The sequence below is a fragment of the Protopterus annectens genome, chromosome 8.part0, assembly GCF_019279795.1.
Source record: "Protopterus annectens isolate FY-2018-M chromosome 8.part0, PAN1.0, whole genome shotgun sequence".
In the NCBI taxonomy this organism is placed as follows: Eukaryota; Metazoa; Chordata; order Ceratodontiformes; family Protopteridae; genus Protopterus; species Protopterus annectens.
In genome coordinates, this window is record NC_056741.1 from 867396898 (window position 1) to 867414528 (window position 17631).

Genomic DNA, 17631 nt, shown 5'->3' on the forward strand with positions numbered 1-17631 from the left:
CCTCTCCCTCACCACAATTCCCACTCTATTTCAAGATTGTTCTCCTCCTGAGTAGTAGACTCTGGATTCCAAGCCAAGTGGCTTTGCTGTACTTCTTTTCTATCTTGTCTGTTGGATACATATTCTGTCCAGCCTCCTCCATAGCATCATGTTATCCACTTCCAAGCTCCATCCTGTCAATGAACTTACACTGACTGTAGCAATTCTTAGTTCATGTTTGGCAGGTTGAGTGGTTTTACATACATCTCTTGCTCAATAGCACTATCACAGGTGACCCAAGCTAGACAACTGGACACTGGTCATCCAGTAGCTTATTGACCTAGAAATGTTGGGTTTTATGGTAGGCACATACCCCTCTCCCACCATTAGCATGGGTCCCAGGAGTAGGTCGGAGTATGCTAGGTTCTTAAAAAATGTTTGACTATATAAAGTTTCTCACTCTTTTAAGTTTTTATACACCAAATCCCAGACCTGGCACATCAGATATAGCATTAGTAAATCTAGCTACTGCTAAGCAGTTTGTTAATACCAATCCCTCTCCATTCTGACAAGAATGGGAAGGCTTTTGGCAAGTTAGGGAAGACGTGTATGCTTCCACAAATTAAATTTTTAGAATTTTAAACTATTATGCTCATATGTTGAAATTTATTATGGGTAATTGTGAAAGTATGAGGAAGTTTTGTCATCATCAGCTTCCTCTTGTGAGGAGAAACCTGCTCTGTGTAATTTAGTTTCTTCTGTTCCACAAGTTACTGCTCATCGCTTAAAATGTGTTTATGATTCTGTGCATACTACCTCCAGGGCTGCTGCCACTAGAACTGTTTTGAGGTGGTTTACCTAGCTGCATTCTCAGAACCTCCCAGAGACTTAGTTTATGGATCTTCTGCTGCATAAGTCTTCAAAAAGTGTGTGATGAGGGGTAAAGCTGATTCAGGGAATCTCTCAGATTTTTCAGCCCTCCTTCACAAGTTATACATTAGATTTGCTGCTCCTTCATTTAACTTTGGCAAAAAAAAAATAAACAGTTCCAGCAGAATGCTGGTAAGCAGACATTTAAAAGCAATTGCAGTGAGGTTCTAAAAAGAAAGGAACCCCCAAAACAAAGGAGAGTCAAATAAGTCAGAATGAGGGGCCTTGTCTCCCCCCTCCCCATCAGTTCCTTAAAGGAAAACTCCACCTTAGAAGTGAAAAAATCAAATTTTTTCTCTTTGTTTTCTGATGTATTTTAACACATCAAAAATATCACTCTGTTTCTTATAGAATGTTAATGTTTTTCCACAAATGGCTGCCAATGGAACTTAACATATCAATGTGATCTTTTTCTCAAGCCTTTCTCTATCCCATAATTCATTTCAAGTTTGCTTTATATAAGCCATGCTAGACGTAAGGAAGTAGTGGTGTATTCCCATCATAGGCACCATAAGCTGTTGAAGACTGGGGGGGGGGGCAGAGGGTGAGAGGGGCACTTAGTGATCTAAAAAGGACAATTTTTTAAAAAAAATATTTACTACCACAACATAGGTTCACTTGGAATACATTTTAAGCTTAGCCAATTTCCCTTTTGGTGCTTGAATTAACATTTCCTGATTGGTCTTACCTATCCCATGGCTGATAATTGTATATTAACCCTAGTGAGAATAACTGTGATCATACCATTGATAATTTGAGGGGATCCATGTAAGGGATGCAGCATTAAGGAACTGCCTCTATCCATTACTGGCATGAGGGGCAATTCTGGAGTGCAGTTTCCATAACCCATCCTTAGATCCAAGTTGCATTTGAATATGGACAGGGATCTGCTTTGTTTTACTTGAATGGATAGTCTGTAACCCCCTGCCACTCCAGCAGCAGCCCCCTCCCCAGCCACTCCAGTGTTCCATTACTTGGCTACTTCTCCTCAGTTACCATAAACACTGTTCAAACCTGTCAGCATGCATACTGTTTTCTTATTTACTTCTACAATGATTACAGAAATTGAAATAAAATAGCACAAACACTGAGCCATTTGCTAAACAAACAATACAGTCTCACAATGAAAACAGCCTTAGCATGAGCAGTAAACATATCTGCCCTTGAAACTCACATTCATTGAAGGTTCATGAAAATCCACATTCATTTTGCATCCGGCCAGTGGAGGACTAAGCTTACCTCTGGGTTGTTTTCAAACCACAGGCTCCTTACACATTTTTAGGGCCATGCATACACATATGCATTCTTTGATTCACCTTCCTGATTGTATTAAATTATATTCCTTATATAATACAGCACCACTTGTTAGAATGTGTTTTAAATTTGTAGTTTTGGACAGTCTTATAGTAAGCAATGAAACAAAATGTATGAACCAATAATGACAAAACTACCAATTTCAGAAAATTGTAACCATAAAAGGCTACTCAAACTTCTGTCATTACAATCCACCAATATCAGTAAATATGCAAAATCTTTGCAGAAGTAAAGTCATCCAAATAATTCCACATTAAAGGGATCAGTAACTAATGAAGAGGTTGCTACTAACAAACAACTTTATATTTCATTGTTTCATCTACAAATAAAGTGCCTGTTGCCCTTGAAGAATAAATGCCTATGTTACATTTAAAAATGATAAGCTAGTAATATTGCAATAGAAAATGGATGGCAAACTGATAACAGGTTCATAATTATTAGATAACTCCTCAAGAGGAGGACATTCACAAAACTGCAGCATCCACTCCCTTTAAAGTACAACACAGTACAGTATCAGCGATCCATCTGCATATTGTGGGAGTAGAACCCACAGCCTTCTGCATCAAAAGTGAGTATACTGCCTGTTGTGCTACTAACAATGTAAGCAGACTTGGCATAAGCAGCACTAAACTTCTCTTCCCCTGAAGCTCTCAGTTCCTTTTAAAAGCCTCACTCATCTCCTTGAATCACAAGTGGTGGTATAGGTAGAGACTTCGGGCTCTTGTTTCCTGTACCTAAGGTACAGGGTTTGACCCACCAGCAGCAGCATATACCAGAAACATAACAGTTGTGCAGCAGCAGCATGTATTCTGAACATCTCCTTACCTGAAACTCTCCTCCTTAAGAGCTGTACAGGCAATGGAAGCTTAAAATTTTGCACCTAGGACTGTTTTTCACTATCCACAGGGACTAGACAAGACAAGATGGTCTTGTAAAAGTGGAGGGGGCACTCCCTCCCTCTTGCTCAATGGTTCTGGTGCCCTTGATTCCCATGCCATTGACATATAATAGGATCAGTGTCAGTCACTGTCATGTTATATACTTTCAGTAACAGGACTGCTACTTTTTTTATGGAATGACACTCGTTTATATTTGTTTCTGAGCCTGTCTTAGACTATACTAAGGACTTCTACATCTGCAACCCATAAAGTAGCTAAATTGCAGAATTGATAGTCCCCTCCCCTCACACTATTTCTGAGGTGACAAAACTGTCACAGCACTTAGAGATCATTGCAGTTTCATGTGTGACAGACACTAGTGGAAAGGGAGGGATTTGAGAATAATTATGTTCCTCAATACCTGCAGTGGCAAGATTTTTATTTTTATTTACCTGAATGTTGAAGAAAATACTTTATTTTCATTTGTTTTATAACTAATGGCATGTCTTTATTTCCCCTTACTAAGTAAGTTTCAAAACAAAATATAACCAACTTGCTATTCCTTAAGTTTGGATAACTATTTTTTCTGAGGCACAAATGTCTTGAAGCATTGTATTTTCTGTCTTATTATTCTGCTGATATAGTGGTTTGTTAAAGTATATGAGAGTCACTCTTTCACAAACCTGACTCCTTGATAATGACAAAGTAAAACGAAGGGACCAGAAAATAATTATATTCCCCAGTCCCTGCAGTAGGAAGATTTTTTTTTGGGGGGGGGGGGGTTGCGAAATATTATAGGAATTTTTTAATCAGTTGTAATTTATTTTTTTTAACTAATGCTATGTTCTTTTTCTCCTTACTAAGATGTTCTGCAGTTCTACAGCCAGCTGTTATAAACTTTCTATCCCTTACCTCTGGATAACTTTTGCAGCACAGATGTCTTCAGGCATTATGTTTTTCTTTTCACCTCTTCAACAAAACTGACTCCTTGATAATAACACAAGTACTATTTATGTTCTGGGCTCCATAAATCTTAGAAATTACTCTGTGTTCTTTTGCGGGAAAGGGCACTCCTGATGGTTACAACCATCAATGAAATAAGGCATGCAGAAACCCATTCCTGTTCCTCTAACTGAAATTGTAATATGTCTGGCAGTAAATGCATACCTCTCAACTGCACAAATTTTCGCCTCATATTTTTCATCTGTTTCTCATAAAACTGTGGTTTTCTGGCAAATCATTGAGGATTGAAGTTAGAAAATAATGACTGACATTTGAGTTTTAGACTTCATAGCCTTCAGAAAAATTCATGGTAATGCAAAACCTGTTATTCCATCAATTTTCCAAGTTTGTAAAAGCAGTATTAGAAAGTGTTCCTACTTTTGGGCCTTTGTCCCCCCATTATTTCTGGCTTTGTCCAGATGTCTTGCTCTAATAGGTTGAGAGGTATGAAATGTAGTGAACAAAAGTTCTGCTTCTAGTGCTAAGAGTATAGCAGATATGCATCACCCTCTGGAAGGATGTCACAAGAAAGCATAAAACGCTTTCCAATAAACAGCATCACTGCATCTAGTTGATAGGTTGCTACATGACTTACTTCCTGCAGTGTAGTCCTGATTTGGGTAGTTCTGTCCTGGAAGCATGAAAATTGTAAATGTGTTGATACTTTACAAGAATTAGAAGAAAAATATTTTCTGACTTTTCTCTAAATGCCTAAATGTCACAGACATCTTTTATACTACATTTAAGTCATCTTAATCTATAAAGTGGTATAAACAGCTAACATTTAAAGCTTAGCGTTTCAGTACTGTGATGCTGCTTATGTAAATTTTGTCAGAAGAGGTGACAACTACCTTTGAACCCCTGACTGATCTAATTGCTTAGTTTTGCTATAAAAGGCATGGCTGTATTGGATGTAACTGTGAATCAGTATAAGCTTTCTTTCAATCTGGAATAAACAATGGAAAACAGTTTCACACCACTCTGTCTTTTTATTGCAGTGGAACTCCTGACATCAGCAGGACTAATTGTCCATATAAGATTTTCAGCGGTACCTGACAGGGTAAACTACTGATTTCTCTGTGTCTGTGGTATGTCATGTAGGCTGAGACAAATTCCTGTGCAAAATATGTAAGAAGTTGAGCTTAAAAAAGTGGGTGGACTTTCCCTTCCTTTGATTCCAAGGCAAGGAAATTAAAGTTTTATAAAGTACAAGCAGATGCCCGAGTACCTACACAATACTAGAACCATATTGCAGGGAGAAAGGCAACCTAATGGTTGAATTAAACTGTAGGAGAAACTGATGATCTCCCAAAAATTCTGAACCTCCATTTCTCTCCTTGGCAACAGATTTCAGACAAATGGGTCCGGAATGTGAGCCATCTAAGCAACAGATGGCGACAGAAAGCTCTCCTTCCTTTCCAGGGGATTCATCCTTATCCACTATACTAAACTCTTCTCTTTACTCCTGTCTTACAACATATGCTATCTCATGGGTAATAGAAGCTGTTCTTCCTCCTATATTAGGAGAATGATTTTATTCAAGAATACGTCTAGTGCCAAAAAAAGAAGATTTTTAGAGACAGGTGTTGGATCTTTCCTTCCTGAACAAATTTGTAACAGTGAAATCAAATAAATGAGACAAATAAGCCATTAAAAAAAAACAAGAAAAGGCTGATTGACTCACCCACACATCAGATGAAAATGACTAAATATAAAATTTTAATTTTAAATAACAAAATAACAATTAACACTATTAAGCACTTTTTTCCCTAAGGTCTTGATCAGAACCATTGAAAAAGTAAAAACCACCTATTTATATATAGAACAATTACAGATCCATTAAATGACTATAATCCGGCAATGAAATTTTACTCAAACCACCATTAAAACTATCTTGGTCTATAAAAATTATTATGTAATGTGATAAAATGCACAAAAAACATTTACAAATGAATAAAAAATACCTAATTCACATATTATAATTTATCAGCATGCAATTTTAATATGTTGCCTCACAGTCAGACGCTGTCCGGTTCGATTCTCAGCTATAGCGTCTTCTGCGTGGAGACATGTGTGAATGGGCGTACCTTCGTTGAAGGTTGTGAGACAGGGCTGGTAACTCTGCATGTAAAAATCAACTACCAATCATTAGCGGACCGGAGTTCCGCTGTGGCGACCCCTAACCGGGAAAAGCCGAAAGACACAACAACAACAACAACATTGACTGGAACATTATCATTTAAGCCTGGATGTTCACTAGCATTCATTCTTAGTTGCCAGAATAATTCTCAATATTCCAGTGTATATTCCTAGGGGCCACCCCTGTGGTTTTGTAATACCTACTCAATTACCATAAAGTAATATATTTTATTGTTAGCACAAACTTTGTGTTTAAAAAGGACATGGGAATCAATTTTTGATTTAATATCATAGTAGTGTTCCTGAATTATTTTTTTTAAGTTGACGTAAAGTTTTTTCCTATATAGAAACAAAAACATGAATTGCAATATGTTAGGTACACTACTCCTTTACTAGTACAATCATAGTGTGATGTAAAAGTAAACTTATAGTTAATGCTCGTAAGCAAGAACTTGTTTCCCTCAAAAATGTATTTACACTGATGACACACTTCACATTTCTTTGTACCTGTGGATATTTTCTTGTTAGTATTGCCAGTGCAAGTTTCTCTTTAATATTAGTGTGCCTAGAGTAAGTATATAGTGGTCTAGAACCTAAAGTTTTACTCAAGGCATTGTCATGCATAATAATATTCCAATTTTTGTTAATAAATGACATAATGACTATTTGTGGTATATTTAATGCACAAACTATCATAACTCAACTTCATTTCTTTGTTCATTTCACTACCATGCCTATAGGCAGGAGAAGGAAAATTTGGAATTAAGTTTCTATAATGTCTTTGGTTTTAATGACTCTTTAGATTTTGACATGCAGTTTACTAATTTACCACCTGATTGTAATGTTTTTCACTGGAGTTTGATTCCAGTATACATAACCCCATAGAAACCTTTACATACACAATTGATGCAGACACTATTCACAAGGAGTTTAAGATTTTTAATTATAGTGACCTTAAATTGGATGAAAGGTTTTTTGATTTATTTATAAAGGGATTTACCTTTGTTCCAAGTATGATCACAGCATAGATGAAATTATATTGAATTTTAAACTTTATGTTTGTCTTTCTTTTCTTCAGACAAGCCTAATTCAAGGGAAAACCATGAGTCTGTACCACATAACAATCTGACTAGGAAAATTACCATAATTCCACCCCTGCATCCTTTGTTAAATGTTTTTGAAAGAATATGTATACAGGACATTAGGAATTTCTTTTTGAAACCTAATAATCTTTGTAGTTATAATTTGACTAAAGGAGAACATACACTTCTGAAAAAACTCAGTCAAAACAGGAACATCAGGGTAATAAAACCTGACAAGGGAGGGGGGTATGCCAATTATGAATTTTACTGATTATCCCAGTAGAATGTTTTCATTGTTGAACGATGATACTGGGGAAACTAGAATTCCTAGCAATGAAATTAATATAGCTCATCATAAAACTGATCTTTTTGGATAATTTGCTGTATTAACACACTGTAAATAATAAAATGGATAAGTTTTTAGTAGTCCAATATTGTATAATTCCTAGTTTTTTGGTATCCCCAAAATACATAAAAATATTGAGTCTCCTCCTTTCCGACCCATAGTAGCAATTAATTTAAACCACATCCTCTAGCGTTATATATAGTTAGAACAGTCAAAGCATTTAGGATAAAATTTCCCCTACATTCTCAAGAATTTGTTAGATTTTTTTAAGGCAGATTAAACCAAAATTTTTAAACCAAGTTGATACTATGTGACAGTTGATGTAGTAGATTTTTTGTTTTGCATTCTTCATGGCATCGGACATAAATGGTTTAATGATATCATTTGTAGCCGTGAGTTTTTGGCCAATATGGAATTAAACCTTGCAGTTTTATTTATGGACATCATTCTCAACATTAACTTTTTCTTTTTTGAGGGGGGAATGCTTTAAATAAACCAGTGGGGTGGCTATGGGAGCTACCTGCGCCACCTTATTTGCTGGTGTAGCCATGTGTTACAAGGAACAAAAATTTATTTACAATTCTGACTATTCCCAGTACATTGTTACCATGTAATACTTTTTGGATGACATTTTTATTATTTGGAAATGTGACTCCATGCAATTAATCAACTTTATTGAATACATTGATTCTACTACTAGTTATTTAAGGTTTACCAACCACTGGTCTAATTTTAATATTACTTATTTAGATATTTCATTAATCAAGGATCTTGAAAATGATAGATTCAAATCAACCCTTTATAGGAAGGCAACCTTTTCCAATGGATATCTATATTTCATTAGTTATTACTCCCTCAGGCAAAATAAAAGTTTAGTTAAAGGACAAATAGTCAGGTTATCAAGAATTGTTTCTGACGACAATGATTTGAGCAGATGAATGGAATTGCTATGTAATATATTCCTAGAAAAGGAGTAACTATTGAATCTAATTTGTAGCATTAGAGATGAGATCTTGCAAGGCAGGAAATGCAAATTTAAACCAATTTTAGGAATAGGCTTAATTTATAGCCATGGTAGTGAAATGAACAAAGAAACAAAGTTGGGTTATGATAATAGTTTGTGCATTCAGTATACCACTGCTAGTCATTAAATTATGTCATTTATTAACAAAAATTGGAATATTATTATGCATGACAATGCACTGAGTAAAACTTTATGTTCTAGTCCACTATATACTTACTGTAGGCACACTAATATTAAAGAGAAACTTAGCACTGGCAATACTAACAAGAAAATATCTACAGGTACAAAGAAATGTGGAGTGTAATGATCAGTGTAAATACTTTTTTGAGGGAAACAAGTTCTTTCTTATGAGCATTAACTATAAGTATACTTTTACATCACACTATGATTGTAATAGTAAAGGAGTAGTGTACCTAGCATATTGTGATTCATGTTTTTGTTTCTATATAGGAAAAAAATTTACTTCAACTTAAGAAAATAATTCAGGAACACTACTATGATATTAAATCAAAAAAAGATTCCAATGCCCTTTTTAAACACAAAGTAGTTTGTGCTAACAATAAAATGTATTATTTAGTTTTAATTGAGGTGGTATTACAAATCCCCAGGGGTGGCCCCTGGGAACATACATTGGAATATCAAGAATTATTGTTGCAATTAAGAGTGAATGCTAGTGAACATCCAGGCTTAAATGATAATGTTTCCCTCAATAGTGTATTAAATTGCATGCTGCTAAGTTATAGTATGTGAATTAGGTAAGTTTTATTTGTTTTTAAAGTGTTTTGTGTATTTATGATGTTACATAATAATTTTTATAAATCAAGATGTTTTTAATGGTAGTTTAAGTAAATTATTTAATTGCTGGATTATAATTGGACAGCATTTAATTGAGATGTAATTAATTGTTCTGTATATAAATTGGTGGTTTTTACTTGTTCAATAGTTCTGATAAAGTCCTTGGGGACAAAAGCACTTAACTAGTCTTAATTGTTATTTCAGATAAAAAATTTATATTCAGTAACTTGTCTCTGACATGTAGATGAGTTGATCGGACTTTTCTTGGTTTTAAATGTGTAATAGTGCCCAAGTTCAAAACGCTTTCACTTCACAACCTCCTACCCCTGCTCCCCATTTGAGTTTCTTAGTAAGATTAGATTTAACAGATGCATGTCACCACATTCCTACTCATCCAGATTTCAGGCATTTCTTAGGGTTTTATGTGTCTGGATCCCATTATTAGTTCTGTCTCTCACCCTTTGGACTATAATCTGCTCCAAGAATGTTCACAAAGTGTCTAGCCTCTGTGATAGACAATTGCAGATTGCAGGATATCCACATTTTCCATATTTCAAATTACTTTCTTATCTTTGTTGAGGCTTTTTCATAGTGTTGGGAATATCTTTCTTGGATGAGTGATCTACGCAAGCTGAATTTCTAAAAGAGCATTCAGGAGACTTTTCTGACTCACTCTCACAGGACTATTTTTTTTTTTTTTTTCTAGGGTGCCTGTTGGATACGTCAGTACAAAGAACTTTTCTTCCACGGGAAAAATAGATCTATTCCTGGGTTTTTCCACTCAGACTTCTGTCTCATCAAAGGAGTTTTTTAGTATTCTGGGTCTCATGGCATCTGGGATTTTCATGACACTTCTTGCAAGACTCCACATGAAGAAAGTGCAATGGTATCTGAAATCTTTATGGTACTGCCATCAAAACCCACTGACTTTTCAAATTCCAGTCTTAGGATTTGTAAAAAGGGAGATCATGTGGAGACATCAAATTTCTTAGAATCCAAGTCTCCCCTTTCCTCTTCCAACACAGTCACAGCAGACAACAAAGAATTTACTTGGGGAGCCGTATCAATGGGTATAAATGTGGAGGGGTGTTTCAGACAAAAAAGACAGACCGAAAACAGAAACATAAAAGAGATGCCAGCTGTTATAAGTGCTCTCAGCTTTATGAATCATCTGTGGTCCTTTTAACCCCTTAACCTCTTCAAGTGTTCACAGACAACACCACAGTGATGTGGTACATGAAGAGATGGGGTAGAGGGAGAGATCTTACCCTCTCTGCAGACTAGCCATGTCAGCATGGGATATAGCTTTACAGCACAATCTTACTCCACAGGTTGTGTGGCATAAAAGCTGAACATGACAAGGGCAGACCCTCTGAGCCGGACCAGGGCAGACCCTCACAAATGGAAACTAAATTGTGGGGTCTTGCAAGATTTGATCTGTCTGCAGGGAACATCTCAATAAAATATGTTTGCCTCCTCTCTAAAGAATCAACTGGCAAAATTCTGTTCCAGGACTCCATGCATCAAAGCCTGAAAAACAGATGCTTTTTTTTTTTTACACTAGACACGAATGTTCCTGTATGATTTTTCATCCTTTCCACTAATTTCCAGGCTATTTCTGAAGATTCAGAAGGACTCCCAGTAGGTCATTCTAGTGACTGCCTTCTGGCCCAGGCAACAGTAGTTCTCCCTTCTTTTGGAATTGACCAGGGCCAATTACCACAAGCTTCCTCAAAGACTGGATTTCTTCAAAAATATCAGGACTGTTTGATATATCTTGACCACAAAAAAACTACAATTGACTACCTGTATGATAGGGTTTTAATACCATTTAGGCACCTGTTTCTGAGGATGTGCAGCAGGTGTTAATGGAGGCAAGAAAACCTGCCTACAAGAAAATCAGATATTAGCAAATGGAAGGATTTTTGGTGCCAACAAAAGAAGCATCACCCATTCAGGGCTAGTGTTTATCTGGTTTTACAGTATTTCTGTGAGTTGCTTTCTTAAGGCCTGTCTTACTCCTCTGTCAAGGTTCATCTGCTACCCATGTCAACATGTCTGCCCCAAATCCCCCCTTTCAATGCAGTGTCATGTCAAAATGTTTTTGAAAGGGATTCTACATAAGATGCCTGTCAGAAAACCAGTGGCTCCTCCTTGGGATCTTAATTTTGTGTTAGAAAAGCTAATATCTGTTCAATTTCAACCATCTCATCAGGCTGACATGAGGTTCTTCTGACTTCATCAAGAAAAGTATCTGAGTTGTAAGCTCTTATGGTGGGGCAGCCTTATCTTATTTTCCACAAAGATATGGTTTCTTTGAGAACTAATCCTTTTATGCCTAAAGTGGAATCTGAGTTCACACTGGGACAATCTGTCCATCTCCCTGTCATATTTCTAGAGCTTAAAAATGGCCAAGAAAGCATACTTCATACCTTGGTTTTCCACTAGCAACTCTGGTACTATCTTGGCAGAACTAAATCTTTCAGAGCTTCTGATCAGTTATTAATTTCTTGTGAAGGGAAATAGAAATAGCAACCCGTGTCAAAACAATCTATTTCCAAATGTTGCTCTATTACATTTTGTTATTCCCACCACAACAAAACTATTTCAGGCAGGGTCAAGGCTCGTGCTACCAGAGTCTGCTTTATCTATGGCATTTTGGAAAGGGTTGGATTCTAGAAGCATTCCAGAAGCAGAAACATGGTCCTCTGTGCATGCTTTTACATAGCACTGTAAACTAGATTCCTTCTCCAGGTCTAGGACAGGCTTTGCTAGAACCATTTTCCAGGGGCTCCTGGATCCTTATCCTTCCACCTCCCTGTTATTTTAAACTATGGCAATCTACCCCTACAGCTTGGGCTACTGCAGCAGTGATCATAAAGATGAACACAGTACAGATATGTAAGTAAACTTACCCTAACAATAGAAGTTTGAATGATATCTACTGCAGTAGTCACTCCCTTCCTCCTTTCCCCTTGTTTTGGTCTTATTTATTTATTTTTTTGCCAGGGTGAGGACAAGTATGTCCACACAATATGGTAGATGCCATGAAGCTTTTGAAGCTGGTAGTCTGTTACATCCTGTGCTGGATACAACCCATATAGATTAGGCTCCTGCAGCAGTGATCATTCGAACATCTACTGTTATGGTAGCTTTACTTGCACAACTGTATTATATTTATCTTCTCAGTGCTGTTGACCTAGGTTGGTTTCTTTATATTTGCTACATTGCTTTGTACAGTGTGTTGTGATGCTCATTTGCATTTTATATATATATATATATAAAATATCATACAGTGTACTATTTTATACATTTTGCCTATTATATTGTTGTCTGGTATGTGGCTCGGTGCACATATGTTGTTATGCAGCCTAATCGCATTTTTGTAACAAAACTGGAAATAGTACACAACGCATTTCAATTACTGTACTTAATAAATATCCCCATTATTGTATGGTATTTCCTGACAGTGAAATCCACTGTATGGCATCATATGTAAGGAATTTTAAGTTATCCTCCAAAATGGAGCTTATGTTCCACTTCCTTAATCTGGTCACCTAAAAAGCTGCATAAAAATCAGCCTCAAGTACACCAAGTAACCTGAATTTCTGCATTTTTTTTTTTTAGGAAGAGCACAACACGTGTAATACACAAAGATATCCAAACATATTTAGAGACACCATACCATATGTTTTTGTTCCATTTCATGATAACCATTTTACTGACCATATCTGATTTGCTAATTTAGACTCTTAGACAAAAAATGTATTTAAAAATTAAACAAATGTTTTAAAGTATTTGCAACTCTTTTCATATTTCATTTGCATTTCATTAAATTACCTTTATATTTTAACATTTTTCTTTAAAGACGTGTTTTATCTAAACTCAGAACTAGTTCCGGCTAAATCCAGGATAATTCTTTTCGAAAGTGTTACAGTTGTAGTATGTGGGAACACTGTACCTTTAAAATGAATAACTGTATTGTACCATCTGTGCTTTACATTCGTTACTGCAAATACCTTTTCCTTAACAAAGGAATGGATTTTGCTTCCCTAATCTGGTTTCTCTCAGATACAGTTCCTACCTTCCTACTGATAGATTATCCATGAATTCCAGTTCCCCAAACACATACATACAAACACCCTTCTGTGAAGCTTGGAATTATTCGTTTTAGTGACCTTCACAGAGCACCCTGAAGGACATTCAAGAGTGCTGACTTCAGAGCAAGTCTGCAAAATCTTCTTTTGTTTCTAAGCTTCAAACATGTTAGCCACCCAAGAGGTGGCAAAACTGTACCAAACCGAATTCATTCGTGATGCTCGTGCTATTGGAGTGCTCTGGGCTGTGTGCACCATCTGCTTTTCCATAATTGAGATAGTTGTTCTGATTCAACCTTCCTGGGTGCAGACAAATGATGTGACATACCAGGTTCCACTCCCAGGAGCACCGGTACCAGAGTGGCTGGAGGAAAAACGGGACAGCGGTTACTTTGGATTATATGAAGTCTGCTTTGAGACAGACTGGACTCCAGATTGTCATGGGTCACTTTCTACCCTAACTCCCATTGCTGCATTCAAAACTGCAGCAGTTTTTGTGTGCATGTCCTTGATACTGGTACTGACCAGCATTGGATGCTTTGGGCTGTTTTGGTTCTGTAACTCGGCAACAGTATACAAAATCTGTGCCTGGCTTCAGCTAACAGCAGGTAAGAAAGCTCTTTACTCTGATTTTTCCCCTTATTCTCTCTTGTCTCCATCTCTGTTGCTCTGGCTCTGATTTTTTTTAAAGGGATAGCGTCACAATTTTCTTCTCTGATGTATCTGTTAAAGTTTGTCTGTCATCATTTTTGCCATGTGTATGCACATTCATTCCACATGTATCTGTTAACGTTTGTCTGTTGGCATTTGTGCCATGTGTATGCACATTCATTCCACATGTTCTTAACTTATGGGATAATTATTGGTTAAGGAAGAGACAGTACACTAGGTGTTTTGTCTACTAATCTGTCTTCCACCCTTTATGACATTATAGTATAGCTATTATATAAAATGCCAATTAAACAAGCAGGAACATTACTAAAATAAATATAATATTGATACTATTTTTTCTTAATATATAGCTTTGATACCATAGACAGTATTATACTAGATAAATGTTATTTCATCTGTTATGGATGAAAATAACCAAATTTTTAATCGTGATCTGCACTACTGGCTTCATCCCAGCATCAGTCTGGACATCACTAGTGGAGTACAATGTCATGTAATTAATTTTCTGGGGCATTTACCATCCTTAAAGTATATTAGAATATGGAATGTACGCCAACTAGAGGGCAGTTAAGCAATATTATATTATTGTTATACAGCAAGCAGATGTTGCTAACCTGGAAAATAGTATATTTACCAAATTTGTTATTTACTTCTGTTGCTATAGATTGTCACAGATGCTGTAGTACTGTACAGGACCCAGACAGCATTAATCATAGAATCCACACCATGACCTTTGTTTTCATCAGAAATGTTTGCCATTTCTGATGGAAACTCTTGACGCCCCTTTGTTTCCTGCTTTTGGGAACTTGTCAATGCATTTGTTTGTTTGGTTCCTTTCAGTCATGCTGTCCTGATTCTACTACTTGAATTAATTTAAAAATAGCTTTTTGGGTGGGGGAGGGGATATCCTCAGACTTAGGTATACAGGAGTCCCAACCTGGAAAGTTAGTGGACAGGGACCTTTCCATATAAAACTATTTTGATTAACTTTAAAACACAATGTAGTTCTTTCTAGTTAAATCTGCCTGTAATTAGTAATTATAAATACAAACACATGCAGAGTTCTGTGGGTGGGCCAGAATGACCATGGTCACCTCCTCGTGCAAGTGCCCTTAGGTGCATCACATTACGAAGAGTGCCCTGATTGGTTTAAATGTATCATTAGATGCCATAGAAGAAACTGTAGAGTGCATAGAAAGTATATTTTCTTTTTGTGAAGTTGCATAAAAAGTGCTCAGAAACTGTGGTTTCAACATAAGGAATGTGCTTTTGCATAGTGGTATCACATGAACAATAAATGTAAAAGGAAAAATAAACATCATGAAGATATCAGTTCTGAAGCAATTTTAAAGCTGTAACTCCTGTTAAGTAAATACATTGATTGTTTTTTAATATATACTGTAAATAGACTGAGTTTAGGCAGCATATGCAGGCATACCCTCTATTTATAAACATTAACTAAACATTATAAAATCACTGCACTGGTCCTTGAAAAATCATAACACAGGGCCCAAAAGAGGAGCAAATTCTTATATTTGTGGTATAGAAGGTCTTTAAATACTAGACCCCATATAGTTAGCCATGAGGTTTATTTCTGTTATTTAATAATGGTGTACAGTCTTAAACAAACATACCTTTATGAGGAAACTCAGAAGAAAGTCAAAAAATCCAGAAGAAAAAAATCAGAGGTCACAAATCATAGAACTATGTCTAAATTATAGCAGTTAAGGTCACAAATCATAGCACTATGTCTAAATTATAGCAGTTAAGAGGTAGGTCTGCAAAAGCGGTGGTGGTGCTGCGATAGCATTGTCGCCTCACAGTTAGACGTTGCACATTCGATTCTCAGTTAGAGCATCCTTTGTGTGGCAACATGCGTGAATGGGCGTTCCTTCGTTGAAGGTTGTGCATTAGGCCCGGCAAGCCAACACGTAAAAATCTACTGCCAATCATTAGTTCCGCTGTGGCGACCCCTAACCGGGAAAAGCCGAAAGACTAAGAAAAAAAGGTAGGTCTGCAAAAAACCTTGGTGCACCCCTCATCCCCTCAAACACACATTTCAGGCTTTTGGTAACCCAGAAGATGAAAAAGAAAGTGGTACAGCTATAATGTTGGCAAAGTCATATGCAATGATAAACTGGTTGTGCTATGGACAGCAAAGCAGCTTACACTGAAATCAGTGATGTACTCATTGTGATCATCTTGCACTTCAGAGTAAGCAAATAAATTATGTAATGTCTTGTAACTTTCTAAGAAAAGTGCTCCAAATAAAAAAGTTCAAGTCTTTCACTTAAATTAAGCATTCTTCTGGAGGAAACAGTTTACTTTAAAACTGCAATAATATATAGAAACATGGCAAAACAGTGTAATGGTATGCCTTACCCCAATTTTTTGGGGGCATCTTGCTATTTTGTGTTTGCAGATATCTGACAATGGTTAGAGATAATGGCTAGTACATCCAAATCAAAGGCTAAAAAGGTCACACAAACAAACCACTTAGGAAAAACTAGCCAAGCTAGAGTCTTCACTGTGCAATAGCTTACTTATCAGCTACATGAATTTTGAATGTATCACAATTCATTTTTACTGAGAGGTACATTTGTGAGAATATGGGGTGGGAGTGAATTTTTGTGGGTTCGGCTACAATAAGGGTTAGATAAGGGGATAGATTTAGTTGTGCTTGTATGTATGATTATTTTGTGTTAAGATTAGAATAAGGGCTAGATAGGGGATGAGTATAATGTATGGGATGTGTCCAGGTGTCTTGTGTTGTGGCATTATTAGGGAAAGGGTTTTTTGTAAGGTACGGTGTAGGTTTGCGTTTAGGAACAAGGTTAGGTTTAGGGTTAGTATGTATGCTGAGGTGTAGCTAATAAGGGACAAAAGGGGAACCCCCCAGTTGCAAGGTGCTGGGGTGCAGTTGGCAGATGCCATTTGTTCAGCAGTGCAGTACTGGCATTCATTGAGTTCAGGACTGAAGTGCTTCAGTGCTTCATGTGTGGCATGTGTTGTAACAAGTGGTCTGATACAGTTTGAAAAGTAGAAAGAGATTTTATTCATTTATCCTGAAGTATAAGAGGGGCTCTTTATTGAAATGGCGGCACTCCAATGCTGAGTGCTGAAACTCTGAAAAAAAAAAAAAGACCAAAAATGCAGGAGAAGAGCAAATCATGAACATCACTCTTCTCCTTTAAACGTCTTTTTTCACAGGGGGCAAGCCCTCCTGCATCCCAATGTGGAGGCAGTGTTTTATATACTAACTCCACGATCACCATACCTAAGAGAAGAGGGAATATCCTGAGAAACAGCCATTTCAGGCTTAATATATGTAAGTCTGTTTTTTAGCCATTCAGTCTGAGTGTTCTGTATGTCC

At 36.6% G+C, this 17631-nt stretch overlaps 1 protein-coding gene across 3 annotated transcripts in view; it reads left to right on the top strand.

Moving 5' to 3' along the window:
- The first annotated feature begins 13472 nt into the window (after positions 1–13472).
- Positions 13473–17631, top strand: part of LOC122809123 (LHFPL tetraspan subfamily member 3 protein-like) — a 57257-nt gene continuing 53098 nt past the window's right edge. Inside the window, exon 1 of one of the 3 annotated variants that reach the window (XM_044080380.1) lies at positions 13473–14194. In XM_044080380.1, the coding sequence (XP_043936315.1) occupies positions 13753–14194 (442 nt within the window). In that variant the 5' untranslated portion in view covers positions 13473–13752. The remainder of the gene's footprint in view (positions 14195–17631) is intronic. The other 2 variants (XM_044080382.1, XM_044080381.1) reach the window with 2 other exon arrangements.